This window comes from Zonotrichia albicollis, chromosome 2 (genome assembly GCF_047830755.1).
Source record: "Zonotrichia albicollis isolate bZonAlb1 chromosome 2, bZonAlb1.hap1, whole genome shotgun sequence".
NCBI lineage: Eukaryota > Metazoa > Chordata > Aves > Passeriformes > Passerellidae > Zonotrichia > Zonotrichia albicollis.
The window spans coordinates 5,289,880-5,316,904 of NC_133820.1; the positions used below are offsets into that span (position 1 = coordinate 5,289,880).

At 51.0% G+C, this 27,025-nt stretch overlaps 1 protein-coding gene across 2 annotated transcripts in view; it reads left to right on the plus strand.

Moving 5' to 3' along the window:
* Positions 1-27,025, plus strand: part of IGSF3 (immunoglobulin superfamily member 3) — a 93,086-nt gene that overhangs the window by 61,423 nt on the left and 4,638 nt on the right. The window contains exons 4-9 of one of the 2 annotated variants that reach the window (XM_074532092.1): positions 100-489; positions 2,149-2,550; positions 6,038-6,442; positions 20,420-20,830; positions 22,418-22,825; positions 26,545-26,982. In XM_074532092.1, coding sequence (XP_074388193.1) covers positions 100-489; positions 2,149-2,550; positions 6,038-6,442; positions 20,420-20,830; positions 22,418-22,825; positions 26,545-26,982 — 2,454 coding nt within the window. The remainder of the gene's footprint in view (positions 1-99; positions 490-2,148; positions 2,551-6,037; positions 6,443-20,419; positions 20,831-22,417; positions 22,826-26,544; positions 26,983-27,025) is intronic. The other variant, XM_074532102.1, reaches the window with a different exon arrangement.

Genomic DNA, 27,025 nt, shown 5'->3' on the forward strand with positions numbered 1-27,025 from the left:
CTTGGCTATACAGGGAGTAGCAAGTTGTGAGCACCTGACATGAGGTGTGCTGGCTGTCGTGGTGTGCTTTGCCATCCTGACACGAGTCTCTCTCCCCAGACAAGGAGTTCAGCGTGCGGCTGGAGACGGAGAAGCGGATGTACATCGTGGGCGAGCCGGTGGAGTTCCGCTGCATCCTGGAGGCGCAGAACGTCCCCGACCGCTACTTCTCCATCTCCTGGGCCTTCAACAGCTCCCTCATCGCCAGCCTGGGCCCCAACGCCGTGCCGGTGCTCAACAACGAGTTTGCCCAGCGCGAGGCCCTGGGCCAGCTCAAGGTGGCCAAGGAAAGCGACAACGTTTTCGTGCTGAAGATCTATCGGCTGCGCCTGGAGGACAGCGGCAAGTACAACTGCCGCGTGACCGAGCGGGAGAAGACCGTGACCGGAGACTTCATCGACAAGGAGAGCAAGAGGCCAAAGAACATCCCCATCACTGTCATGCCACTCAGTAAGTAGGGGCGTGCCCATCCCCTCCTGAGGGCATTGCTGTACTGGGCAGGGAGCTGGGAAAGATGTGATGTGCCCAGACCACAGCAGTACAGGAGAGGGAGGATAGGAGTTCACGTGCGGTGCGGGCTTGGAATCCCTGCTGGCAAGATGTATTTCTGTTGTTGGGAAGGGGATGAAAAGGAGGGGTGTGTGTCAGGTTCACAGGTGGGGAGTCAGGCCCCCACCTTGTAATGACACCAAGCTGGCAGTTCTGTTCTTGAACTGAACATACAAGTGACAGCCTGTGACTTGCTCCTCATGTCTCGCTCCTGGCCTTGCTCTGCAGGGAGCTGGGTGCTCTGTAAAGTACTCAGCAGGCAGAGTGGGGAGACCAGCTTGGCCTAGGAGCTGCTAGATTCCTGCAGGCTGTTATGTGATGGTGATTCAGCTGTCTTCTAAGACAGCTGTACTGGAGGAAACCAGGTGTGCTCCTGGAGCCACAGTGCTTTTCAGCACAGAGCTCGGTCCTGGTCACTGTGTGTCAGCCAGCTCTGGTGAAAACAGCTGGAGACTTGCCTTGAATGTCTTTTATATTTGTGAGAGAAACATGGTAAATACAGAAATAACAGGTTGAGAGGAGAGATTCCACTGGCTCATTCCTTGTTTTGCTCTCTGAAACTCTGGTGGCCATGGCATGGTGAACCTTGCATGGGTTGCCCAGGCTACCAGTGGAGTGGCAGTGGGCTTGGAGCAAGCAGAGGGTTGCTGCAAGAGAATTTTGTGCTTTACTGGCCTCTATCTCTGAGATTTGTAGGGAAATACAGCCCTTTCCTCTAGCTTTTTTTTCCCCTCCTCATTTCTCCAAAAGAAATTCTATTTCTTTTCTGTCCTACCAATATTTGGTCTCATTTGTTTGGTTTTGAAAATCAGTCTAGCTGGAAATCTTGCACTGGACAAATTTCTGAAATGTGTTGTTTCTAGACCCAGCCACCTTTCAGACAGATTTGATTCTTGCCTTTGATAAATCACCAGCTGTAGGAGCAAACGTGATTTTTTTTTTAAGGATGCTAAGTGTCCATAACTGTGATGGAAGGCAGCAGGAGTAACCAGCACTCAGTATCTCAGAAAAACCAGCCACAAAGCCTTACACCTCTGGGAAGCTCAAGATACCAGATTGTTTTTTGAACATTACCAAACAGTGATAGCTACCTATAAGAGAGAGTTTGGGAGAGCTTCTCCCAAAAGCTGTTGGTAGGAATGCACGTGGCAAGATGGTGATCATGGTGACGTGAATTGAAAAAGCCACAGAGTGCTGGAAGCTTTTTTTTTTTGGCAGAGCCAGTTGGCACGCAGTGCATATTGTAGCAACAGAAATTCCCTCAAGTTTTGCCGAGATCCCATCCCGGACCTGTGACCAGAAGACACGGCAATGTCTCCTGAGCCGCAGGCAGAGATTTCTCCCAGCTTTGGCCTACACCTGCCTTGAGTGTGCAAGTCACCAGGAGCAGCTCGCTGCCCACCAGCTGTTTTTGGATGTGGTCACGTGTGAGGTTAAGACGTGCCTGGACCCAAACGTGTGGGCAGTCTCCTGCAGCTGGTGGAAAGCATCTGTGGCCAGCAGCCCGAGCAGTGGCGAGTGTGTGTCATCTCCCCTGTGTGTGTGCGTTTCTCCCCTTAGAGACCAGCATCTCCTTGGAGATAATCAACAACGCCACCAATGTCTTGGAGGGAGAGAGCCTGCGCTTTGGCTGCAACGTGCGCTCGGGCTTGGGGCCCCAGAGCCGCCTGTCGGTCGCGTGGCAGCTGGTGGACAAGCTGAACCGGCGCAGCGAAATCGTGCGTCTGGACCGGGAGGGCACCCTGCACCCCGGGCCCGCCTACGCGGAGCGCAGCAGCTACGGGGGCATCCAGGTGGAGCAGGTGCGCCCCGGCTCCTTCACCCTGGAGATCTTCAACAGCGTCAAGGCGGACGAGGGCCACTATGAGTGCCGGGTGGCCGAGTGGACGCGGACGCTGGATGGGGAGTGGCAGATGGTTGGGGAGCGGCACACGAGCACCCCGGTGTCCATCACTGCTCTGGGTGAGTACTTGAGGCGTGGGGGGCCCTGGGGCCACGGTCCCCCATGTGCCTGGCCGTCCCCCAGGAGGTCACCTGCAGATCACTGAGGCTGTTCTCAGTGCTCCTGCCTGTCTTGCCAGCAAAATGGAGGCACCGGCAGCCTGCCCGCAGCTCATCCTCGTAGGTTGGTGCAAAACGCCTGCATGCGCCCTTGTGTGTGGGGGCAAAGTCTGAGGGGTGGCTGTGGCAGGAGCAGGGCAGGGAATGGCTGAGGAGAGGGATAGGGCTTCCAGTGTCCTTCAGAGGAGGGCAGCTGCCAGTGCCATGGTGTGTCCTGCCAGTACTGGAGCTGGGTTTTGGTCAGTGCAGTGGTGGTGCTCCAATGGCAGCCCATGGATATCAAAGCCTCCTTGCCTGCCCTGGGTAACACCTGATCAGGGGTGCAGAATGCTGGGCATCTGTTGGCCCACAAAGAAGAAATGATGAGCATCTCTGACAGAAAGCATGAGTCAGGAATGGTCCTCACTGCCTTTGCAGAGAGGCACTGAGCTGCTGGCCCAGAACCACAGCATTGTCCATGACCAAGGTAAACCAGTACCTGGGATCACTGCAGCTGGTACTCTGCTCTGCCAAGGGATTCATCTGTTCCAACACAATGAAACCACATCAGTTTAGGAGAGGGCAGGTAGGGAGTTTGACATTGTGCGTGGATTGTGAGTTACTTTGGTCCTCTTGGGCTGGTTCCAAAAGGGATCTGCAGAAGGCTGAAGAAGGAATGACTGCTTCTATGAGGCCACTGATTTTCAGAATGCCAAGGCTAGGACAGTCAGGGAGCTCTATTGAAAGGTTGAGATGGGAATTTTGGCAGGAGGGTGGGGATTGTGTGGCTCTTACTGGTACTCTGAAGCATTAATCTTAAGCTTTGACAAGATGTGTGTGAGACCAGACTTCAAAGTCATATTGTGTTCTGATGAAAATCTTGCTTTTTTCCTCCTTTCCTCTCCTTCACTCTTGACCTCCTTTCAGAGGCTTTTTTTCTGGAGTTAGAAATCTTTTCTGTATAGCTTCCAAAAGCAGGTAGGGATGTTCTTTTGTAAAGAACTAAAGCAAGATTCTCATCTAATTTCAATGGTGTCTTCCTCATGAGGTCAGCAGCATTTGTCCTGCTACAAGTCCCAAGTGTCAGCCCATCCCTTTACTCTGCCACTTGTAAAAGTCTTGAGATTGAGCACTGAAATTTTAAAATGTGTCACTTCTACTCTTGTTAAAATTTAAGATGCTCAGAAGTGCACAGCAGTTCTAGAAGATGTGATGGAAAGGTTGTTTCACCTTCTCTGCTCCTCAGTCACTGGCTGTTGAGCATGTTCTACCTAGGCTTAAGAAATTCCTAGGTCTCTAACTAGCAAAGCTGAAGTTCCTCATAAAAATATAGTAGAGAAACTATTGAGTATTGTTTTGCTGCTGAATCTGTTTTGGTTTTCTTGTTCAGCTTCATGTTTTTGAAATGCCCTGAGAAACTCAAATCCAGGGTACTAAGAAAAAAGCAAAAGAGGTTTATGGCTCCAGAAACTGCTGTTCCAAAAAAAAATGCAGTAAATTTAGTGACACTCACATTTCAAGTTAAGGTCTCATTGTTTGCCAGCCTGCTGGGGTAAGAAAGTTTTTAACTGATGATATTCAGGCCCACAAATCTAACCACAGGGTGGTTCAGAAGCACCAGCCAGAAGAGAGACATGTGCTGGCCGAAGAGACCAGATGTTCCTGAACTTCTGAGGCTCTTGAGTGTGTGGCAGAGACTTAAGTCCCAGTCTGGCCATGGAAGGAGGGGTTGAGGGAGTGATGTATTTTTGTAGGGAGGTTTTACAGAAAATCAATCTACTTTTATGCTTTTTGTTCCAAGTCCCAAAAGAAGAAGGGCTTTTGTTTGTTAATTCAAGTGCCATGACGATGTTGATGGAGTTGAAGACCTGAGAAACACACCTGGCTTCTGCATGACTTCATGAAGCTTCCTTGCCCAGGCCAGCTGGAGAGTAAACTTGATGAAGTCACCTGGTCTTGGTGAAATTAAGTTGGCTTTCCAGGGCCTTCTCTGGCTCAGGGTTTCTCTGAGCTGGGCCTGCTTACACATTTACTGGGCCAGCAGGGCTGCAATGGAGTCTGAAGGTGAGGGCTTATGTGGGGCTGAGACACAACAGCTCTGCAGGGGAGGCAGCCTGGGTCTCTCACTGCCCTCCTGGGTAATCACTGAACATGCTGTGAGAGGCTTTAATCCCGAAGATTGACCTGTTTTCTCAGTAATTACACGTCCTGGAGCTCTGGCACGGTGACGCCGTGGGGTTGCTGGAAGTGAGCAGATTTGGTGGGCTCCATGCTGTGCCCGGTCTGCCTGCAGCAGCAGGGAGCTCCTGGCTCATCTTTTGGAGCCAGTGGCATGCTGAAGCTCCATGCTGATCCAGAAGATGTTCCTTTTTTCACTGTGCACTGTGTGGGGTCTCCTCCAGCAGTGGCAGCTCTGCTGAGAGCTGGGGTGGTCAGCACTGCAGGGAGAGGGGAACTGTCAGCCCATGTGGGACGCCCCATGGAGCCTCTGAGGAGGGGAGTGCTTCTTGGGGACATTGGCAGAAGAAAACAAGGTCCCTGCTGAGTCTGCTGGCCACACTGAAGTGATTGGAAGAGAAGAACATGTTTCTCTCTGCAGCTTGGTGCAAATGAGCGGTGGAAGTACTCTGCCTGAATATGTATGCCTGACTGGCTAACTGGAAAATGTTACTTTTTAATTACTTACAGACTGCTAATTTCAACTCCTCTAAGCAAACAGAGTGCTGGGGCTAAACAAGTACAAGTGTATTGACCAGCTTGCAGAGTGGCAGACACGTGAGAATAACTGCATAAAGCTGTCCTGGAGTTGTGATCTGGAAGAAAGCAAACCTGTGCTGTGTGAAGAGCAGGAGCAACCAGCTTTTCTTTCAGTTTGCCTCCATCCTGGGGTTTTGTAACCATTGGCACCTCTACAATGCATGTTTTGAAGGCTGCTACATCTTGCTTTCCTCATTCTTCCTCCAGCTGCAGCAGCCAGATGCAGACCTGGGTAGGGGGACAGAGTTGGACCCCCTGCCCAAGAGGTGGATGTGAATCACAGGGGGCTGCTGCTGAGTAGCTACTCTGCCATAAGGTGCTCTCCCTTGCCATGGTGCTGCTGCATTTCCATACAGGGTTTGGCAGCCTGCAGAGGCTGTGTCTCAGGGGATCACACTCCTCTGGGCAGAAATCAAGGGCAATCCTGCTATGGCTGCAGCCCGTGCTCACTCAGGCTGTCACTGCTGCTCAGGCCGTCACCACTTGTGTGTTTTTGCCTCTGCTTTTCACCTCACTTGGTCATAGCAAATGAGAAGCTGACACAACTCCAGTGGCTGATCACACCGCTGGATGACCACGCTGGCTTTTGCATGCTGACAGCAGGGCCCCCTCAGGCAGGTGTGTCTCAAAGCCCTCTCCTCTCTTCCCACAGAGGCCGGGTTTGCCGTCACCGCCATCTCCCGCACCCCAGGTGTCACCTACAACGAGTCCTTCGACCTGCAGTGCATCATCAAGCCCCACTACCCGTCCTGGGTGCCGGTGTCGGTGACGTGGCGCTTCCAGCCGGCGGGCAGCACCGAGTTCCACGACCTGGTCACCTTCACGCGCGATGGCGGCGTCCAGTGGGGCGACAGGGCCGCGGCCTTCCGCACGCGCACCGCCATCGAGAAGGCCGAGTCCAGCAACAACGTGCGCCTGAGCATCAGCCGGGCCAGCGACACCGAGGCCGGCAAGTATCAGTGTGTGGCCGAGCTCTGGAGGAAGAACTACAACAGCAGCTGGACCAGGCTGGCGGACAGGACCTCCAACCTGCTGGAAATCAGGGTCCTGCGGCCAGGTAAGTGCTGAGGGTGTGTGGAGGGGGGTGAGGGGATGGGGTATTCTCAGAGTCTCTGTGGTCAGGATCACCCTGGAATGTGTTAGAGTCTCTTTTCCCAGCCCGGCAGCCAAAGGAGTCAGGATTCTTCTATTCTTGTTCTCAACGTTGTTTGTTCGCTGTTAGCTATAACATTCTTTCTCCTACCCACCGGGGTTTGTCTGGCAGGTCAGGTTGAGGCACACTGACCACTTCAGAGGCAGTTTTATCTTTTTATACTAAAAACTACATGTACATTATTTACAATAATTTTCCAATACCTGTCACCTATGTTAGACAGTGTGTTTCTACTCTAAACCATTCCAGAAGTGCCACCATCACCCAGAAGATGGAGGCTAAGAAGAATAAAGAAGGACGAGACACACCCAAATCCCTCCATCTTGGCTTCTGGACTCCCATTCTAAAAACTCAAAAGTCTGCTTCTCTATCTTGTAACAAACTAACTATCATTCTACTTAAACTTTCCTGGATTGTGCATCCTCATATAAAGTTGGTAATTGTTTTTTCCAAGGACTAAAATCGAAGGTATAGGTGGTTTTAGCTCTGTGCTACCTCCATTTATCAGTGCAGACTCAGAAAAGAGAGGAGAAGAATAGGGCAAACAGGATCAAAGAGAGAGATGTGTTGCCACCAAAGCTGTCCATGCACCATAGGTGGGTGCTGCAGCTCTGATCCAATAACTGGGTGCATCTCTCATTGTGCTGGAGGCACCTTCAAAAACAGATGGTGATCAAAGTGTCTGATTTTCATCCTCACCAGAAATTGAGTCCTTTTGGCCGAAAGTCTCCACAGCCATGGGTGCCCACACAGAGTGTGCAACAGATAAGCAACAGGCACCTGGCATGGCAGGAGCAGTCAGAACACCTACATGGTGCTGTCCCTGTACTGGAGTGAGTGAGGGGCCTTCTGTAGGCCTTGTCACTGATATATTGGTGGTGTCCCTATTGTGCATGGAAAGTGCAAACGTATGTGGCCATGGTAGCTGTGGGCTGTTGCTGAGCTGAATGGTGTACTGCTGTCTTGGCCTTAGGGATGGAGCTGGTCTCTGGAGTGAGGCTTTTAACACCTTCAAGACTGTTTGCTCAGGTCCTTGCTGCGTGTGAGTTCTCCTTTTGTATTCCTGTGCAGAAGGACTCCTTCCTAGGGTCTCTGCTGGTTGGGCTTTGTGTTTTTCCCATCAGTATCCCTCTTCATACTCCCTCCACCTTCCACAACCCTGTCTTTAGACAACTCATGGGATGCTATGAGCTCGAGCCACCTCATGAACTCACCATCATTTTTCTTCCCTCTCTCTCCTTTGCTCTCATCTCCAGGTTAATCTTCTCCATTTATCTTGATTATGCTGCCTTGTAATACATGTTTTACTGCTTGCAAGGTCGAGTTGGTGATGTTCATCATTTTAGCTTACTTCCTTAGGAAGCAGTGGTGAATGGATGTGGTCCCTGGAGTAACACGCTTCTTCACAGCCCCATGCATGCCTATCTGTGTGTGAGACAGAGAGGGAAAGAGAAATCCTTGATAACAGCTTTAGGAAGAGAGCCTGTGTGTCACAGCTCAGGGTGGCAGGCAGCTCAGTTAAACCATGCTCTGGCAGCAGTAACACTCAAGTGATGCCTTAACAGAACAAGTTGTCCAGGTCTCCATGGTTTCACCTCTCCCTGTCTCCCAGCTGCTCAGCAAATGACTCCAAAATAAATCTTAGCTGTCAGTTCAGTGAGCCTTGCATACTGTTTGAGGCTTTATGGCTCACAAGTGGGGATGGAAGAGAAGAGAGGCTCCTCAGAGCTCTCCCAGCACCATGGCTGCACCCTCACTGTGTTTTGTTCCTGTGTCCCAGGCAGCCTCCTGGAGCGGGTGGTTGATGTTCTCCATGAATGAAATGTTGGCAGTCAGACCAGGGACTGCTCTGGTTCTCTCAGAGAACCTGTTGTTTCTTTCTTGGTGAGCTCTTCTTGCAGCAGAAGGGGAAGAATAATAAGTTCACACCAGCTGCTTTCTGAAACCAAAGCTGGCAGGAGACCATGCACAGTAGTCAGTGTGAACTAGAAGTGATCCCCATGTGCAGGAGTGGAGATTTAATTTGTGTTTGGGGCTCTCCTTCTGCTGTGGTATCTGGTCTGGGTCTGAAAACTTGGGTCTGTCATCCCCAAGGCCATAATCCCTTTCCCCTGAGGGTTCACCACCATTTTCCCATCTGGAGACATTGCTTTGCCCTTTGCCTTGCCCCTTTCCAGGTTGAGAAGAGCATCCAGCATGCAAGGCTTAGTGAGCTGATATTTGAGAGATCCATCAGGATTAGCTGTGTCCTGTCCTTGGAGAGGACATGTGTGGTGGCTCCCTGGCACTTACAGTTTCCTTGGGTTTTAGGAGAAGCAGAGGTACCTTTTAGGGGAAGCAGGGGATTTCTGTTGAATCCAAGAGGTCCTGGAAACGTTTGGATTCAGGCTGAGCTCTCAGTGCTCACTGAGATGCCAGCTGACCTCACTGTTCCCTGCCCCCTTTCCTGCACAGCTCAGAGGGGACACAGCACTCGGGCTCTGGGTCCTGCCTGAGGGAGGAAGGTGGTAGATAGCTTCAGACAGGTCGAGGGGAAGACCCAAGGGCTGTCAGGCAGGCTCTGTTCCCATCTCCTCCTTGGATCTTGCTTCTCCCTGCCAGGTGTCCAGGGATGAGACAGCAGGCACTGTCTGGGAGCAGTGCCTGTCCATGAGGTCTTCAGGACTCAGACAAGGGCAGCAGACAGTGCACAACAGGGGCCATGCTGCAATCTGGGCAGGCTTGGGTGTCTGCAGAGTGCTCTCTCTTTTGGCAAGGAGGCTTGGGGCAGATTTGTGCTGGTGTATTAAATTGCCGTTGTCACTGTGTGTGTTACTGCACTTATCATTCCCCTGCAGCACAGACGAGGGGGTGATTCAGCAAAGTCCTGGGTCTGAGTGCTGGAGAGTGTGTCTGGCAACAGCAGAGTAAGAAAGCAGGGCTCTCACACAACACCCCCACTCTCAGAGCACCTTCTCACCCCTTTCATGCTCATGCAGCTCCCCACCCCTCCATCCTTGTGTTGTCCCCTGTCCTGTTCCTTCGTGACTAAATCTGGATCGGGCGCTCAGGGAGAAGCTGCAATCGCCTCTATAAATCTGTCCTCTTGCTGCTGGGATTTTGACAGTAATGAACATGGGAGGAGGGATGGCAGGGGATGATAACTGAGCAGACTTCAGGGGTGCTGGGCTCCTCACTGCTTTTTTGCAAGCCAGTCTACAGCAGATTGATTGACCTGGGAGCCGTCGAGCAAACAAGGCAGTCATGCTCTTCATTAGAGCATTAATTATCTTCCAGAGGCTCTCCAGGGGCTGCTTCTTAAAGTTTGGTTTATTAGGAGCTGTCAAGTTGAAACCATCATGGAGTGGGGGATGGAGGCTTGTCAGGCTGGCCTTGGAGGAGGCTTCTTCCTGAACCTTACTTTAGCAGTGGGGTGAGCCAGAGCTGTGCTCTCCCTCAAGCCCTGCCTTGAGGTGGGTGCAGAGCCCTGTGCTGCTTTTCTGCTTTCCACAGGAAACCAGAGTGGCTGTGCTGGGCTAGCAATGGCCAGAGAAACCTAACAAGTGGAGAATGAAGGACTCTTACCTCTTGGTCCAAGCCCATCCATGGCAGCCACAGGGAGACTGATCAGTCTCATGCTCCTCCTTTTCTCTGAAGTGAGCCGCCAGGCAGTGGATGGTTGTGACTGTGCAGGCTTAGGAAGCTGGGAAGATGAGGAGGGCATGAGGCAGAGGAGAACTGGAAAAGGAGGCTACTTTATAGCACACTTAATGCTGGGAGAGGAGGACTGATTTTCAAATAATTAACCAGCAAGACATTTGTGGAGTATAGTGAGAAACTTTCCTTAACTCAGATATTACTGTTAATGCCTTTATTCCATCTCATCTTAGTAATTCGTAGTCATTTCAGTGTTTAAGGAATTCTGTCATGGATGGATGTAAAAAATGCCTTTTCTACTTCAGATGGCCAGTGGAATACTGACTAGACTCTTGAGTGGGGGCTCAAACAAGTGTTTTCAAAGGCCACAAAGTCTCTGCTTGAACCTGACACTTCTTGCTTCTGGCAGCATCCAGCAATAAAGTTAAGCAAGCAGAGTTAATGAGCTGGAAACTTCCTTACAGAAGTGAAGTCTGGAAACTGAAGTTTGCTGCTTGCTTGATCCCAGAGTGGTTTTGCTCTGTGGAACAGCACTGCTTCCCTGCTTTACAGCTGCCTGCTCCATCTGGCAAATGGTTGTACTTCTGCTTGAGTGCTGAAGGAGTTCAGCAAGAGCTCAGAAGAGAGGGGCCTGTTCCTCAGCAGCAGTGGCTGTGGCACAGAGCAGCCTCCTCTTCCCTGGGTGCTCGAGGTTTTGCTCCTTTCCCTTCACTGCCAGTGGGGTAAGAGCTGCTGTTCCTCCTCAGAGCTGCTGCTCCTTCCTTGCAGCACACTGAACACACGCAATGCAGGGGCTCAGTGTTGCATGACCCAGAGCTGTCCCCTTGCATGGACTGCATTAGTGACCCAGCTGGAGCCCTTTTTCTTCTGCAGACAGCAGAGGTAGGGTTGATTCTCCTACCTTGTACCCCAGGTAATCTCCTACTCCTGCCCATTTGCCCTGAGGAGCTCTGTTGCCACACTTGCCAGCTCCTCTGGGACAGATTCTCCACTGTCACCTCTTGGCACAGTTATTTATCCCAGGCCAGCACCCCAGGGTGCTTTTTCTCCATGTTTAGCCATCACTCCCTCCTCCAAACATCCCTGTCCTCCCAGGTGGAAGCAGCAGGGGAGGGAGCTCGTGCTGGATGTGCTGCTGCATTCCTGATGCTCTACTGGGGATGATGACACTGGCCTTGTGGGGTCAGAGCTGTGATTCACCTCTCCCTGCATTTGTTTTCCTTCTGGGAGTGGTGCTGCTTGTCTCCTCTGCAGGTTTGCCTGTGAGAGCCTTCTCTAAGAGCCAGATGTGTTGAGCTGATTGCAGCCAGTTATGTTCAAGGTTTCTCTTGGGACTCCAGCCTGGAAAATGCACCCAGGGGCGTGACCTGAGAAGTTGAACTTTAAGTGGGTGAAGCATCTTGGATGCACTACACAAGGGTGAGGAGTGTGGGAATGCATCCTTGCACCTAATGGCACCTTAACCTGACTCAGCCTGCTCTGTGTGTGCCCACTGATCTTAGGGCAGGCAGTCTTTCTTTTCAGCCCCCTGACAAGACTGACAGTGCCAGGAGACCTGGGCCATATCCAGGCTATGCTGCTCTCTTCAGATTAGCTCTCTCCATGGTTACTTTGTAGATCCAAATTTTTCACTTCCATTTCAGAGTACTCTCTGCTTTCTCTCTTTGATATCTCCTGAGCAGTTTTCCACTCCTGTTTGCAGCGTGGATGTACAAAACCATGGTGTCAGCCTGTTTGCAGTCTGTGCACATGCACCTTCTTTGATGTTGTCTTGAACAGCTTCTCTCTCTCCACACACTTTAGCTTCTCATCGATTCTCTGTTTGCTTTCCTTGGACTAAAACACTCTGCTGTGAGCAGTACTTAGATGGTGTCCAGCTCTAAAGCTTTGTACCTCCTCCTGCCCTTGAAGATCTCAAAAGCAGAGTCAGCAGGGGCAGCCCTTGAGGGAGAGGGAGATGGAGATTTGAGGTGATGAGCAGCTTTGCAGCCAGGTGCTGACCACTCTTGTCCTGCCCCAGTCTCTGCACAGGGCCCCAGCTCTCTGTGAGGTGAGTGGCCTTGGGGCCAGCAGGCTCAGTGCTGCAGCAGCACAATATTGCTCTTGCTGCCCTCTCAGCCCTCCAGGCAGAGCAGTGCCCAGCCCAGGGGTCCCTCCCCATATGCCCAAGCAACACCTTTGGCAGTCCACCCCTGTACATGGCACCTGCACCATTTTTCTATGCTCTGTATCCTGAGGAATGCTTCTCCTGGCATGAGAAACTGCATGTTCTGACCTTGGTCAAAGAATGAATTCCTGGGTTCACTGAGCCTGAGATCTGCTTCCTTACAGCAAAATGGCTGCAAATATGCTGAACCTGTGGCTCAGGTTCTTTTATTTTAACATATGTATGTCTACATAAAAGTTTTCTCTTAAGGCCATCTTATTTTCTTAAATAGGCATTTGGGATGCTGCTAAAGAAAATTACTGTAGTGTTCCTTGTCCCAATTAACAGAGAAGCAGGGAGTTCAGATGGTGATGGATCTGTAGCCCATTATGCTGAAATATGTCCTTACTCCTTAAGAAGTTCAAGAATACAATTTCTTCAGAAATGACAGATGGCTCATTTCACTGGGTTGTTCTTCCAGCAGTAGTTGTACTCACTAGTTATGGAAGCAGCATCATCCATGAGCATTCAGTTTTGGAGAAATGGTACCTTCAGCTGCAATTTAATGTTGCCATTCCCAGGATGTGGTAATAGTGGCTCCCAGGTGGGAAGTCAACTCCTGCAGGTGGAGCTGACCTGGCACTTTGCTGCCCAGAAGGAGGTGATCCTCATCCCCAGTGTGGGCTGCTGGCTGCATGGTCCTGTCCCATTCCTTGTGCTGGCACAGGTGCTGCTGTGCCACAGTTCAGTTTAGTACACCTGCACAAAGCTAGCCCAGAGGATGGGAACAATTAAAGGTGAGTGGAGTGAGCTAATGCTTAAATGAATTCAGCTGGGTCCTTCTCAGGAGACTTCTCTTTGCATGGAGAGCAGCACCTGACACTGGCAGGGCTGGTGTGCCAGTATCCAAAATATCTCCTGATCCTGCCTGAGGTCTGTCTGGAGAGCTTGCTCTCTGTGTGGCAAGAAATGACATTTCACACCACCCTAGGCAGCTCATCTCTGCCTGCCCAGCACTCAGATATTCAGCAGGAGCTACTGAAAATGGCCAAGTTCACACAGCGTGTGCGAAAGTCAGCCCTGCACTACAGGGTGCCGTTGTGCTCTGAGTGTACAACTGCACAAAACTGCAAAGTTGTTTTGTGAGGGAAGAAATATCTCAGGAAATCCAGCCTCCAGCATGGCATGGGAGCTGGAGTGTGGTGCTGCTGTGTGTGTTACAACTTGCTCTTTGAGTGTATTTAATTACTTTTTTTTCCTAATTGACGGAGCACTCCTTTGTTTGAAATCTTTCTGACGAGGAGTTGATTAAATATCTCTGTATGTTGTTTTTTTATTTCTTTATCTGCAGTGTAGCTTGGTAGTGAATTTATCTTCCAGTGATCCTATCTCCATATTTTAATTTACAAGTGATCAGTGAGCTGTGTATTGTTTTGTGACAGCAGGCACAACTCATGCTGGGAATCTTTTATTCCTCCCTCCCCTCTTCTCTCTGGTGCAGAACTTTTATGTGCATTTCAGGCTTTTGCAGGAAAGTTTCTGGTTTTAGGTTTGTGAGGCATTTTGCTTTGGGGGGGGTACATTTGTTTCTTGCTGTTCTTTACACTGACATGGTTTCTGTTTCTTGGGGAAAGCCTTGTTTTTTCCAGGCCAGTGGTACATCCCAGCTGGTGGTCTCTGCCTTAGCCTTGGCTGGACCTGGGAGGCTGTGAGCTTCCCAGCTTTTTCCATCCTTGCCTTTGCTGTATGTGCTGGCAGATGTATGGCTTCTGGGCTTCAAAAAGCCTTTCTGGGTCACACATGCATTCATTCCTCCCCAAGGCCCCACTTGGTTACCTGCTGGTTTGTTGGCTGCTCCACAGGCTCTGCCACGGCTGGTAATGCCAGGCTGCTCCCTAGCCAAGCACATGTGCTTGTCACTGCCTGCAGTCTTCACATGCAGAGATGGACTTGAGCTGCTCCCCCAGATGGGTCTGCAGTCTGACTGTGCTGCTTTTCGGGAGGGGCAGGGCATGGGGCCACTTGTGGGAACTCTGGGATGATCAGGCTTCTTGGGGCTGGAGCTGGTGGGAGTGCAGATGGGCAAGGGGATCACCCTAGGGCTTGAGGAGAGGTGCCTGTTCTGCTTTGCCACAGCATCCTCTGGCACCATTTTGAGAGCATCAAACTCCACTCCCCAGGCTGCAGTAGCAGAGTTTCCTTCAGTCCTGTGCCTGTGCTTGGGGCTGAGAGCTGGGCAGGGCTGTTGGACAGGTGATGGTCAGCACGGACGTGCGCAGCTACTGAAACACCCGGCTGGTCTTGCTGCAGCAGCAGCTGCTGTGAGCCTGGGGAGTGTCTGGGCTGCCTGCTGGGCTGTGGACTGCACAGCAACTTGCTGAACATGTTGAAATGCAGGTCACTTGGTGGTGAGAGTCACAGCCTCAGCTCTTTTGTCTGACCACATGGGAAGGGGCTGAAGCTGAGCCTTCCTCAGGAAAGGGTTAACGCTGTCTTTCCTTCCCACAGAGCTGCTCTCCCAGTAATTCAATCATGTCAGCCTGTTTGCAGGCAATAATTCATTGTTATAGGAACACTACAGTAAAGTGACAAGTTAATAATGGCAGTAATAATGGCAGGCAAAGTCTAATGCTATTTCCCTTTCTGCTGCTCCTGTTGCACCAGCAGCCTCCCATGTTGGCTAATGCAATTTGCAACCTCACTAATCCAGTTTCAGGAGGAATTGTGTTCAGTTAGAAGAGAATAGCTGGAGTTGGGAGCTGTGCTACCATGTTCCTGCCTTCTCTGGGGAGGCTGCCCCAGTGCTGGAAGCCTTTGTCTTTACTTTGCTGTGATTTCTGTGCTGTGGTTAAGCTTAATGAGCACAGTCCTCCTAGGAGCATCTTGTTTTCTTCCCTTCTGCAAATGCCTTTCTTCTGATGCCTCCTCTCCAAAAGGACTTGCACGTGTTTCCCTTTTGAAGGTTGGTTTGATTTCAGCTAACCTAATAAACGTGAGTCACCTGGCTCTCGCCATGCTGAATCAGTAGGCTGGCGTGTACTTGCTTGACTCTGTTCAGTCATTAAAGCAGGAGTCCTTGCAGTGTCTGGGGAGCTGGAGGAGGCTCCTCAGCCCTGCTTTGTGGAAGGGAGAAGAGCTGGCAGGGGTCTGAATGTCAGTACATGTCTAAGCCTGTGGCAGTAACCTGCACACTGGTCTCTTGAATCCCAGGCAAACATCCTCCTGGAGGAATTCAGGCTTTTCAGACCCTGGTGAGGGTAATGATGAAGCACCCCTGGGATGTGACCACAGGCTGAGGGAATGGCTGAGTTTGTGCCCAAGGCCTGGCCAGTGCCCTTCAGGGCTGTACACTGAGTGTGCTGGGGAGAGAGGGGCTCCTTGTAGAAGTCACCATGGGGCTGTGCTGCTGGAAAAGAATCTCTCCTGACTGGCCTGCTAAACCCACTGTGTGGTGTTAAACCAGGGCTGGGCTCAGGTTGGGCTGGCCTCATTTCTGCTCCCCCTGCACACACACCTCAGCACAGTGAAATCTCGGTGGAGGCTTTTAAAATTAGGACATTTCCCCAGAAAACTTTTTGCAACATTTCATCAGTTCTTTCCAAGCAAAAGGGTTCTCTGGAGGAGCTCTCCCCAGTGAGCAGCAACCTCCAAAGTGGGGCACTGCCTCCCTGCTGTGGTGCCAGGGCTTTCTGGGGACTCTCTGGGATGTGGTGGCCATCCTCCTGCCCACCCTCCTGTGCCACAGCTGCTGTTCATGCAGGGCTGGCCCCTTCCTCAGTGGATGGCCCCCTCCTCCTTTGCTGCAGGGGCAACATTCTGGGGTTTTGTGTGGGGCTGTTTTGAGGAAATGGTATCTTCATCTGCTTTTAAACATTGCCATTCCCAGGACTTGGTAATTGTGGCTCCCAGGTGGGAAGTAAACTCCTGCTGTTGTGTTTTCTTGCTGCCTACAAGGCAAAATGATGTAAGGTGTTTGAGACGGAGCATCATCTTATCACAGCATTTTTAGGTACAGGTTGCAAAGTGCTTTGCTAAAGGTAAGTGTTGTAACCCCAGCTTGATGATTAGGAAACAGAGGGGAGAGAGCCAAGAGGCAGCAAGTCAGCAGAAAAACCATGAATCACATCACTGTCTCAGCCCTCCTCCTCTGACGACTGCTCTCCCTTCCCCCAAATATTTGTATAACTATGCTTACCACATGCTCAGCTTGAGGAGCCTGCTTGATGGTGTGGAGAAAACATCTACTACATATCAGCTTGTAGAGGATCTGGCTGTGTCATAGCTCACTGGGGTTGTAAGTTGTGTCTGACCTGAGGTCCCAGCCAGAGGTGCCAGCTCTGAGGACCAGAAGCTGCCGCATCTTGAAATAATGATTAAAAAAAAACCTAAGAGGTTTCTAACCATGACTTGTTGCCAGTGTAAATTGAAAGCCTTAATAGCATATGTAGGGCCAATTACAGTACATTAAGGTACAATATCCTCTTTACTGGCACTCTCCAGGGAGCCAGGAGACATTGTGGCAACAAGGATTATGGTTTGCAGATGATATGCACGATAACTTCACCTAGACACAGGCACCTGTTCGTCTCACAGAGCAGATGTTTGGGAGGCTGTTAAGAGAACATCAGCCTCTTGACAGCCAGCAGAAAATGCTGGGTAACTGTGTCTGTTCACACTGCTGTGCCCACCACCTCTGCTGCCTGGCATGGGGCTGGAGCAGCCCTGCCTCACCTAAACCCCAGCCCCTGGGGCACAGGGCTCAACTCAAGTTTGAAGGCCAAGCCCTTTCCTGGCTCTCTGCCCAGGCAAATCCTCAAGCCAGGAAAGGGAGTTTCCCCCTTGTCAGTAGGGTGAGGTTTCACTGGCTGGGTGCCTGGGGTGTCAGACTTCTTGCAACCTCACTGGTGCACCAGCAGCTACAACCATTTCCATGCCATGGCAACATCTCTAAACGTGACCTGGCAAGCTGCACGTGGCATGGAGAGACTCAGTTTGCACTGGAATAGGCTTACCACCACTATGGGAAGGGATAGATGGACTCCCTGGTGTTGTATTGTGCCATTCCCATTACCCTGGACCACCAATTTCAATATTATCTAGTTTCTGCTTTTTAAATAATTTATCCCAAATGCAGAATGAGCTTTGTGGATTTGTGTATCTGTGAACAGTGGCTGATGGTCAGCCCCATGGCAGAGCAGAAGTGTGAGTTACCCCACAAAGCTTCCCATGTCTTAACCAGGATCTTTCCCCTGAGGATGGGGCTGCCCCAAGGTAATCCTGTGTGTCACAGGATTTCCAGCTTAGCTGTTATCAGCCTGTGGTCCATAAAAGCCCTGAATCACTACTGTAGGATCTGCAAAAGGTAATGAAGAAGAGATGGGTGCCTGTGTACTATGCAGGAAGCAGCCCCAGGATGTGGAAGCATTTGGCATTCACAGAATTGGAAAAGACTGACAATGTCCTCTCTAATTCTGTGGGAGGGAAACAGAACCTGCACTTGCATCTTCTGGTGTGCCTCCCTTAGGAAAATAATTCATGTCTGATGAAAAGTGCATTGGCAGGGATGTCATTACATATCACTGATACCTCTAATCGAGAGGAAACTTTGTGCACAGTGTTATATGAACCTCTGCAAGAGTATAGTCTGGCAAAGAGAAACCGTGATTCCCTGCCAGGGCTTGCTGCTCCAGCTGGGAGCAGCTGTAGAAGCACTACCTCATCAATATCTTAGGGACTCAGTGCAAATGTGGGCAAATTCCTGACTGCTGGCTGCAGTGCCTGCCAGGGATGGCTTGGAAGGATGGGGGGGTATGTGTGAAATTTAAGATCTCATTTTTGCCAGAGTTAGTAAGATTGCTTCCCCATTTCAGTCAAAAAGATTTCTTCCCAAAGGTTGCATGGGAGCAGGGAAAGCTGCTGAGGGGCCATCTGAGAGTCCTTGGATGACCTCAGGGGCCCATGCTGTTTGTACACAGTGACAATTACTGTGATTATGGTCTGGGAACAAGCCCTCACTGCTTCAGTGGAATACATCTGTCATGTACAAGGTGGGTCTGTTGCCCCAAACACTAAGATTAGAATTATTCAGTGTCAGCCATCCTCATTTCATCTCCTGGAGGTGCCATGATGTGGGAAGAGCACTGTGAGGGAGGGGTGCTTGCCTCTCAGCAGCTCTGCTCTGTGTGTACCCTGGCTTTGTGTGTGTGTGTGTGTGTTGATATTGAGCAACCCACCACACACTGTGTGTGTATATACTGCATTTTAATAGATATAGGGCTACTGACTTAACATACACAGTTGCTATAGTAACAAAGGTTTCCGTAGTAACGGTTGCAGAAAATAATCCAGTACCAATTAAAAATAAACTGTTTGGAAAGGGGGCTGGGGGAGAGAGGAAACTGCTGAGAACCACCTTCTCCTTTATTGGTTCATCTCCTAGGGACTTGGAAGATTGATTAATGCTCGAAATAACTGTTCTTAACCAGTGTTGAGCCGAAGAGGTGGGATGAGGGTGGGTGTGTAGCTAAAGCTGTTGTCCTGGAGTGAAACAAAGGGGAAGGAATGTGTCTGGGGTATGGCAGAAATGCAAGAGGGTGACACTGACTCTTTCCATTAGGTTGAAGTCCCTAGGGAGGAAAAACAAGGACATTTCCCCTCCTTTCCTTCCTCCAGTGTGTGCATGCCATACCACAGGCACCAGGCACAGAGTCTTTATTAGCATACTGATTAAAGCCAGGGGCAATGCAGGCTCCAGGGGAATGTCTGATGCGATACAGGATGCCTATCTCGGATGTGATAGCTCAGAAAGCATTGCTGTGGTGGGAGTTCCTCCCATTTGAAGTTTTGTGCCCATCCTCTCCCTGGGCACTGTCACTCATCACTTGTGCCGACAGGCATCCGAGGCCCTGGTGCCCAAGGGAAGCTGGAAGCAAAGCATGATGCAAAGCAAGGAGCCCGTGCCTTGGTGAGAGAGACAGAAGGCAACATTGCTTCCTCACAAACACAGGATGCGTGGGATGTGTTTCCAGGGTGTGGATGGGCACAGGTGCCCTGGCAGCCTTCAGTTGTTTGTGCCTGTGGTGCCACACTTTTGTTGTGCCACTTGTACCCGTGCGCTCCTCGAGTTTTATTTAAGAGATTTGCAGCTTGTCAGCGGGAAGGCAGCATTCCCCCTGTCAGAGGGGAACAGGGGTGTCTCTGGCTGGGTGGGAGCTGCCCTTCTCCCCTGTCTGTGGCTGGCAGGGACTCCAGGGCACACCGAGCACAAGTGTCACAGGAGGGCGCCTTGTGACCTCCCTGCCAACAGGAGTGCCCTGGCTTAGGGCTGGGGTGACAGCACAGCGTGAGCACACACTGCAGCAGAGGCTCTGTCTTGTGTTTGTACAGGGAGAGAGGGATTGGGAATCCGTGTGTCTCTCCTTACAGGAACTAGAGCCAATGATTCTGCTGTATCATCCTCAACACCATGGGACTGCTTAGCTACAGTGTGGGAGCCAAGAGAGGTGATGGGCCTGTGGCTTGTCCTAGGCTGTGCAGTTTGTGGTGAACTGGAGCCAGATCTCCTGGCTCCAGGGGGAGCAGAGCTTGCTCCCTGCTGATCCCTTCCAGTCTGGTGCTCTCTCTCCTTTTCCAGTTGTGCCTGCACTTCCTCCCCTAGCTATTGTGTCTCTGTGGGATGTATCTCACTGAGATGGCTGGCATGTGACACCACTGGGGTCTCATTTAATTTGCTTTCTCAGAAGTGGTTTTCTCTGGAACTGGTCAACAGCTCATTGCCCTGAGGTACAAGTGGTATGATTTCACCATGAGAAAAACCACTGAGTTTGGGTGTAGTCATCTTACTAAGTCTGCTGCTTTAGACTACTATGAATTAAAAAGAGTCTTTTAAAGGTCAGACTGTGAAAAAGCAGCCTCTCTTGCTGAGGGAAACAGTGGGAGGATCCAGGAATAGATAGGGTTGAAAGAAGAGATTTGAGAAATGTCTTAAAGGTATGTGGGATCCAAGCAAGAGAGCACTCTCTGGTCCACCCCAAATCTGGTGAATTTCTTTCCTGTGTTGATGACCCACCTCTCTCCATGCTTCTCCATTCCCCTTGCAGTGACCAAGCTGCAGGTGAGCAAGTCGAAGCGCAGCATCACCCTGGTGGAGAACCGGCCCATCCTCCTGAACTGCTCGGTGAAGTCCCAGACCAGCCCCGACTCGCACTTTGCCGTGCTGTGGTACGTGCACAAGCCCTCGGACGCTGACGGGAAGCTCATCCTGAAGACCACGCACAGCTCAGCCTTCGAGTACGGCACCTACGCGGAGGAGGAGGGGCTGCGGGGCCGGCTGCAGTTCGAGCGCTCGGCCTCGGGCGGGCTCTTCAGCCTGACGGTGCAGCGGGCCGAGGTGCGCGACAGCGGCAGCTACTACTGCCACGTGGAGGAGTGGCTGCTCAGCCCCAACCACGCCTGGTACAAGCTGGCAGAGGAGGTGTCGGGCCGCACCGAGGTCACCGTCAAGCAGCCAGGTGGGGACCTCTTGGTACGGCCTGTGAGATTGCCACCCTGTCCTGGCATCCTCATGCCTGCACATCCCTGCGTGGAAGGAGGGTTTTCCCTCCTTTGATTGGTTTTCCCTCCAACCTGAGCTGTTCAGTGTCCCCACATTAAGGTTGTCCATCCCCCATAACCTGTAGGGCCACTGCATCCAGCCAGCTTTCATTATCCTTGAGAGCATCATGTAGCAAGAGTGTCAGCTTGTGACTTACTGAGAGAGAACCCCTGTGTGTGTGCCTGTCTGGGAAAGCAATTTTATGTCTTGCACACAGTTTAATTTTACTCTGTGCCTGGATCCTGGCAGGCACAGGGAGCCTTGTGTCTTTTCCCTTTGCACATGAGATGGGAATAACACTTAATGAGGTGGAGAGCTGGCTGCCAGGAAAGGAGAGATCTGCTCTGTGGGTGGTTTCTGAGCAGTGGATGACACTGATAAAGGTGAGCTGGTGGAGGAGCTAAATATAGCCCACACAAGCTGGGACAGAGGGGAAAGGCAGGGAGGCAGGTACTGTCCAGAGCATTGGTACTTCATGAGGAAGCCTGCCTTGTCCTTGCTTGCTCCAGCTGCCTGTGTCTGGAAGATAAAATCCCTCAGGCCAGATGGATATCAGGGCTGGAGTAGGGTATTTAGTGCATTTTCTCAGTCTGGATTTGGCTGGCTAGACACAAGCTCTGTGGACAAGGGTGCAAGAGAGATGTTGGATATCCCAGTGCAGCTTTGCCTGGTCACACACACAGGAAGCACAGCAGGGCATGGCTTACTCCCAGTGCCAGCTCCTCATTTCTGTCTGCAGAGTCCCAAGATGGTTGAGGGGTGGTCAGGGATGGTGGGCTGTGACTGTCCCCTCCTTTGCATCACCCAGCTCTCTCTGGGAAGTACAGTGCTTCTTGCTTGCTGCAGCAGCGGTACCAGGGAAGTCCAGGCTGGCCCTGGAAAGAATTGTGAGGGATTTGGGAGAGTTGGACACGTCATTTCGCATAAAAGCTGCTTCCAGTCACCCTCCCGTGTATCAATGAAGTTGTGGAGCACAAACCAGGGACATTCCCAAGGCAGCAAAACACTGCGTGTGACTGTGCCCTCATGCCACTTCTTGTTTTGCAGCGGGGCTTCCCTGTAATCAGCTGTCTGTTCTCTACCTTGCTGGTTTTTTTCCTTTTTCCACAACAGGGGGCTTACTGGTTGGGGTGTGATGAGGCTACTGCCTCATCCTATGAGGAGAACAAGAAAAAAGTGAGGTGTGATCTCCCTTCATTAGGTCTCTGTGCACTTAGGACCTCCCAGGTCCTGGTGGGAGATGGGTTTCCAATTCCCTGAACTAAATGGGTCATTGTTGGTGACTAGCCTGAGATTTTCAGAAGACACTAAAAAACACAAACCTTATTTTTTTCTCCTCCTCTATTATTTTTTTGTCCTTTCTTTTCTCCATAATTTTTTCCTCTACTTCCTTATTTCTTCCATCACACCCCAGGATTGTGGCTATGCATGAAAGCCTTGTGGGGTGACAAAGCACCCTTGCAGCCCTTGGTCACATTGCATTTCTAACGTCCTTTTCCCACAGATAACCGCCTGCAGGTCAGCCAGATGCACAAGAACCTGACGGTGCTGGAGAACGAGTGGGTGACCCTGGAGTGCCTGGTGAAGAACCGCAGCAGCCCCTCGTCCCAGCTCGCGGTGGAGTGGTCCGTGCGGTGGCCGGGCCGCGCCGACAGGGAGGTGCTGGCCTGGCTGAGCCGGCAGAGCACGCTGCACTACGGGGAGCCGGCGGCGCTGGGCGACCTGCGGGGCCGGCTGCGCCTGGAGAGCCCGGCCCCGGGCCTGTTCCTGCTCTCCATCCACAACTGCACCGTGCGCGACAGCGGCGCCTACGGCTGCCGTGTGGAGGAGTGGCTGCTCGACCCCAGCGAGCGCTGGTACAAGCGCGCCGAGCAGCTCTCCGGGATCAGCACCCTCACCGTCAGGCAGCCAGGTCAGTGGGGTCTGGGGCCCTGAGCAGCCTTGTGCCCTCTGGGAGCACACACACAAATCGCCATCGGTCTGTCCGTGACACTGCGTCCAGGCACAGGGCCACAGGACAGACCATGCTGATTCCTTTATCCCTGTCTTGTTGATTGCACTCTTTTCTGGAAAGGGTGTAGAGCAAGTTCTGCAAATATAACTGGATGGGCTTGGCATTTTATAATTTACTTTTTTTTTTTTCTTCAGCACTTTTGGCAGATTAAATAGGGTAAGCTCCTGATTTTGTACACATTTTGATTGACAATAGGACGGAAGAAGCTACCTGTGCTTCCCAGGTGTGTGCCTCAGAGGCAAGGTCCTTTCATGAGAAGAGGGCACACTGCTGAGTCTTACTGAGCTTGCTGTCAACCAGCACCCCCAGTTCCTTTTCTGCAGGGCTGCTCTCTGGCTACTTCTCTCCTAGTTCTACTTGTACATGGTGTTACTTGGACCAGTCAGTTCAACTTGTTAAATTCCATTCCATTAATTAAAGTCCAGAGCTCCACTCTATCTAGATCACTTTGTCAGGCCTCTTATCCTTCAAGAGAATCAGCAGCACCTCCCAGTCTGGTATTGTCAGCAAATTTGCTAATGGTGCGTTCAACTCCTGTATTCAGATCTTTGATAAATGTATTGAGCAGCACTGGCCCTAAAACTGAACCCTGAGGAACAGCACTGGTGACCAGTTACCAGCCAGAAATAGCCCCATTCACTGTGTCCCTTTGAACTCTGCTCTTCAGCCAGTTCTTCACCCAGTGCACCATGAACCCCCCCATCCCACAGCTGGAAGGGTGCTGTGAGGGACAATATGAAAAGCCTTACTGAAATTGAAAAACTGCATCCACTGCTTTCCCTTCATCCACTGACACAGCAGGTGAAACAAGAATATTAAATTATTTAACCAGACTTCTCCTCTGTGAAGCCATGTTGGCTGTGTTGATGACTGCATGGTTCTTTGAATGTCTTTCAGTAGTACCCAGAATAATCTTCTCCATAGTTTTTCCAGGAACTGAGATCAGGCTAACAGGTCTGTAGTCTCCTGTGTCTTCCCTCATGTCCTTCTTATAAATTGGAATATATACTGGCCAGCTTCCAGCCAAAAAGCACTTCCTCAGACTCCCAGGGCCCTTGGATATGTTCAGGAGGAGTCCTGCTCTAACACCTGCTGAGTCCCATCAGGCCCCATGACTTGGGGATGCTTGGCTGACACAGCTGATCCCTCACAATTCCAGAATCTGTGGATGGAAAAGTTTCTATTCCTGCACTCATGGTCCTCTGACTCATGGGACTGGGCAGCCCAAGGTCTATCAGTATTATTAAAGACTGAGGCAAATAAACATTGAATGCCTCTGCTTTTTCTTCATCCCTATTAAATAGGTAACTGTCTTCAGCAGGTACCAGTTCAACATTTTCTTCAGACATCTTCTTGCTATTAACAGCTTTAAAAAAGTGCTGACACTACACTGATTAATTTCAACTTTAATTGAGCTTTGACATTTGTCTCTTCTCCCTGCATATGGGAACTACAACTGTGTAATCTTCCTGCAGAGCCTCCTTTCCAGAGATCATACAATTTCTTTCTCCTCCTGAGCTCCACAAGTAGTTGCTGTTCAGCCAGCATTGCTTGACTTAGGACTCAGTGGAACTGCCTGCTCCTGTGCTCCCAAAAGGTGGTTCTTAAAACTGACTAGGACTGATGGACTCTTAAACACTTAAAAGCAGATTCCCAGAGTACTCTGCTAAGTTTTGCCTGTTTTAACAACAAATAAGATGCAAAGGCAGTTTACCTTGGAAAATACAACTTCCCTAGTTTTTGAGGCATATGACTCAAGATTAAATGTCTTTCTTAAAGGCTGTAGGACAAATAACAGTACAGTCCTCCTTCTTTGAGTACTTTCCAGCTTCTAAAGCAACCACTCTGCATGTTCTGCAGTGCTTCGTGGCTGCCCATTCCAGCAAGATGTCAGCCTTTTAGCTGTGCAGCAGAGCTGGCAAAAGCATGAGGTTCTGGAAAGATTTTAGTGGTCATTCCTGGCAGAGATTTGTACTGTGGAGGAGGAGCAGGGGACAGCAGAGCTCTTATCAGCCACATCTTTGCTTGGGAACTTTTGCTGGCCAAAGTGGCTTGAGCAGAGAGACCTCCCCAGGCAATCCCTGTGCCGTGCTGGGTTGTCAGTACAGCTCTCCATCCAGTGTGATAATTGCCAGCCCTGATGGAGGGGATAATGAACAGCAGGAAAAATCTCTGAGGCTCCTCTTGAATTGCAGAAGAATGTGGAGTGGGAAGAAGAGAGGGAGTTGGGAGTTCACTAATTGAAGATTTTTTTTTTCTAGAAGTGCTTTGTTGTTGTTTGTTTTTGTTTCATAGCAGTCAGTACTTAACAAAATGACTAACTGTGCTTGTGACTCATGTCTCATTAGTGAGGATCTCCAGCCTCATTTGTCAGGGCCATAATCATCAGCAAGGGGGGGGAAAACCTCTCAGCACCTTCAGGCATCAATTCTCTTTCTGTTTAACCCCCTAAAGGTGAGGGAGGCTTTGTGTTAGTTTTGACAAGCCATTTCCTTCTCTTCCTCCTTTTTACCTTCGTAGTCCCCAAAATTTCATGACTTAACTCATTCCTGTTTCTGCTCAGGAGTCTTCTTTGGGAAGGTGTGAACTGCAAATACTCATTATTGCTTATGGCCTGAAGAGCTCGGGCCTTAATTGAGATTTGCCTCACGGGACCATTTGAAAAGGGCTGGGTGGGTGCTGTCATGAGAAGCTCACTGGACACAGCAGCTCTGGGGCTGATGAGAGCTGAGGGACAGCAGCTCCCTCCTGAGAGACACCCAGGGTGTTTGCCCAGCTCTCCTCACTGGAGAAGAAAGTGCCTCTCTCTTGGGTGAGCTATCGACTTGCCCTTCCTGCTCAGCTCCACTTTGGAAAAGGCTTTTTAATCTTTAAATGAAGGCTTAGATCCAGACTGATTGTCATCCCTGGAGTATGTGCTCCCTGGCAAGATGACTAAACCAAATGTTAATTGCTCTTGAAGTCAGCCTTTAATCAACTCATCGTGGGTTCTGGCCACTGTGTCTCAGTTAGGTAAAAACATCTCTTTAGCCTTGCAGCAAGCACTAGAGGAAAAAAAATGAGGAAGACTTAAGGAGCATCCTTGCTGCATCAGTGTTGAGACCATCTCTGTGGAGGAACCTCTTACCTAAGGACTTTCCAAACTGCTGGAAAAGGTCTTCTCTTCTGTCATAATGATTTTCAAGTCCTTTGAGCACTCTCAAAGAAGGAAAAAGCAGGGAATGCAATGTTCTGTGCAGCAGTAGCTGGGGAGGAATAGCACATGGCTCCTCAGCACATGCACCAGACCTTGGTATCCTGATACATTGCATGTCTGGATGAGCTGCAGCAGCCTTCTCCTCTCATCTCTTAGCTGGAGTGAGGGTGGGCAGGGGTAGGATGGTGCTTTCAGCCAGCACCTGTTTGACCCTGTGCCAGATGGTGCGTGGTGAGGTGAGGATGCTGTGCCTGCAGGGTTGGCCTCAGAGGTCCCTGTAAGTCTTGGCAGGCTGCATCAAGATTGGGGTTTTGCTTGGATCGTTCTTAGCACCAGAGTCATGACAGTTTGTGTTGAGATAGTGTGGTTTTGATGATATCTCAGCACTCACCTCTTGATTTGTGTCATCCTGTCATCTCAGATCCCACCCTGCAGGTGGACACAGCCACGGCCAACCTCACGGTGCAGGAGAAGGAGTCCTTCCCTCTGGACTGCAGCATCCTGTCCCGCTCCAGCCCCGAGTCCCACTTCGCAGTGACGTGGTACAGCCTGCGGGCCAAGGAGGCGGGTGACCACACGGAGCAGGGGGAGGAGGAAGAGGAGGAGGAGGAGAGGGAGGCAGTGCTGAGTGTGGGCCCTGATGCCATCTTCAGCCCCGAGGCTGGCCGCTGGGAGGGCCGCCTGCGCTTCCAGAGGCTCTCGGCGGTGCTTTTCCGGCTGACGGTGCTGCAGGCCGGCGCTGCCGACACCGGCAACTACTCGTGCCGAGTGGAGGAGTGGCTGGCGGATCCCAATGGAGTCTGGTACCGGCTGGCCCAGGAGGAGTCGGGGATGGTGGCTGTGCACGTGCAGGATGCAGGTGAGAACTGCTGGTGACTGTCTGGGGCCGTGGCCCTGGCATC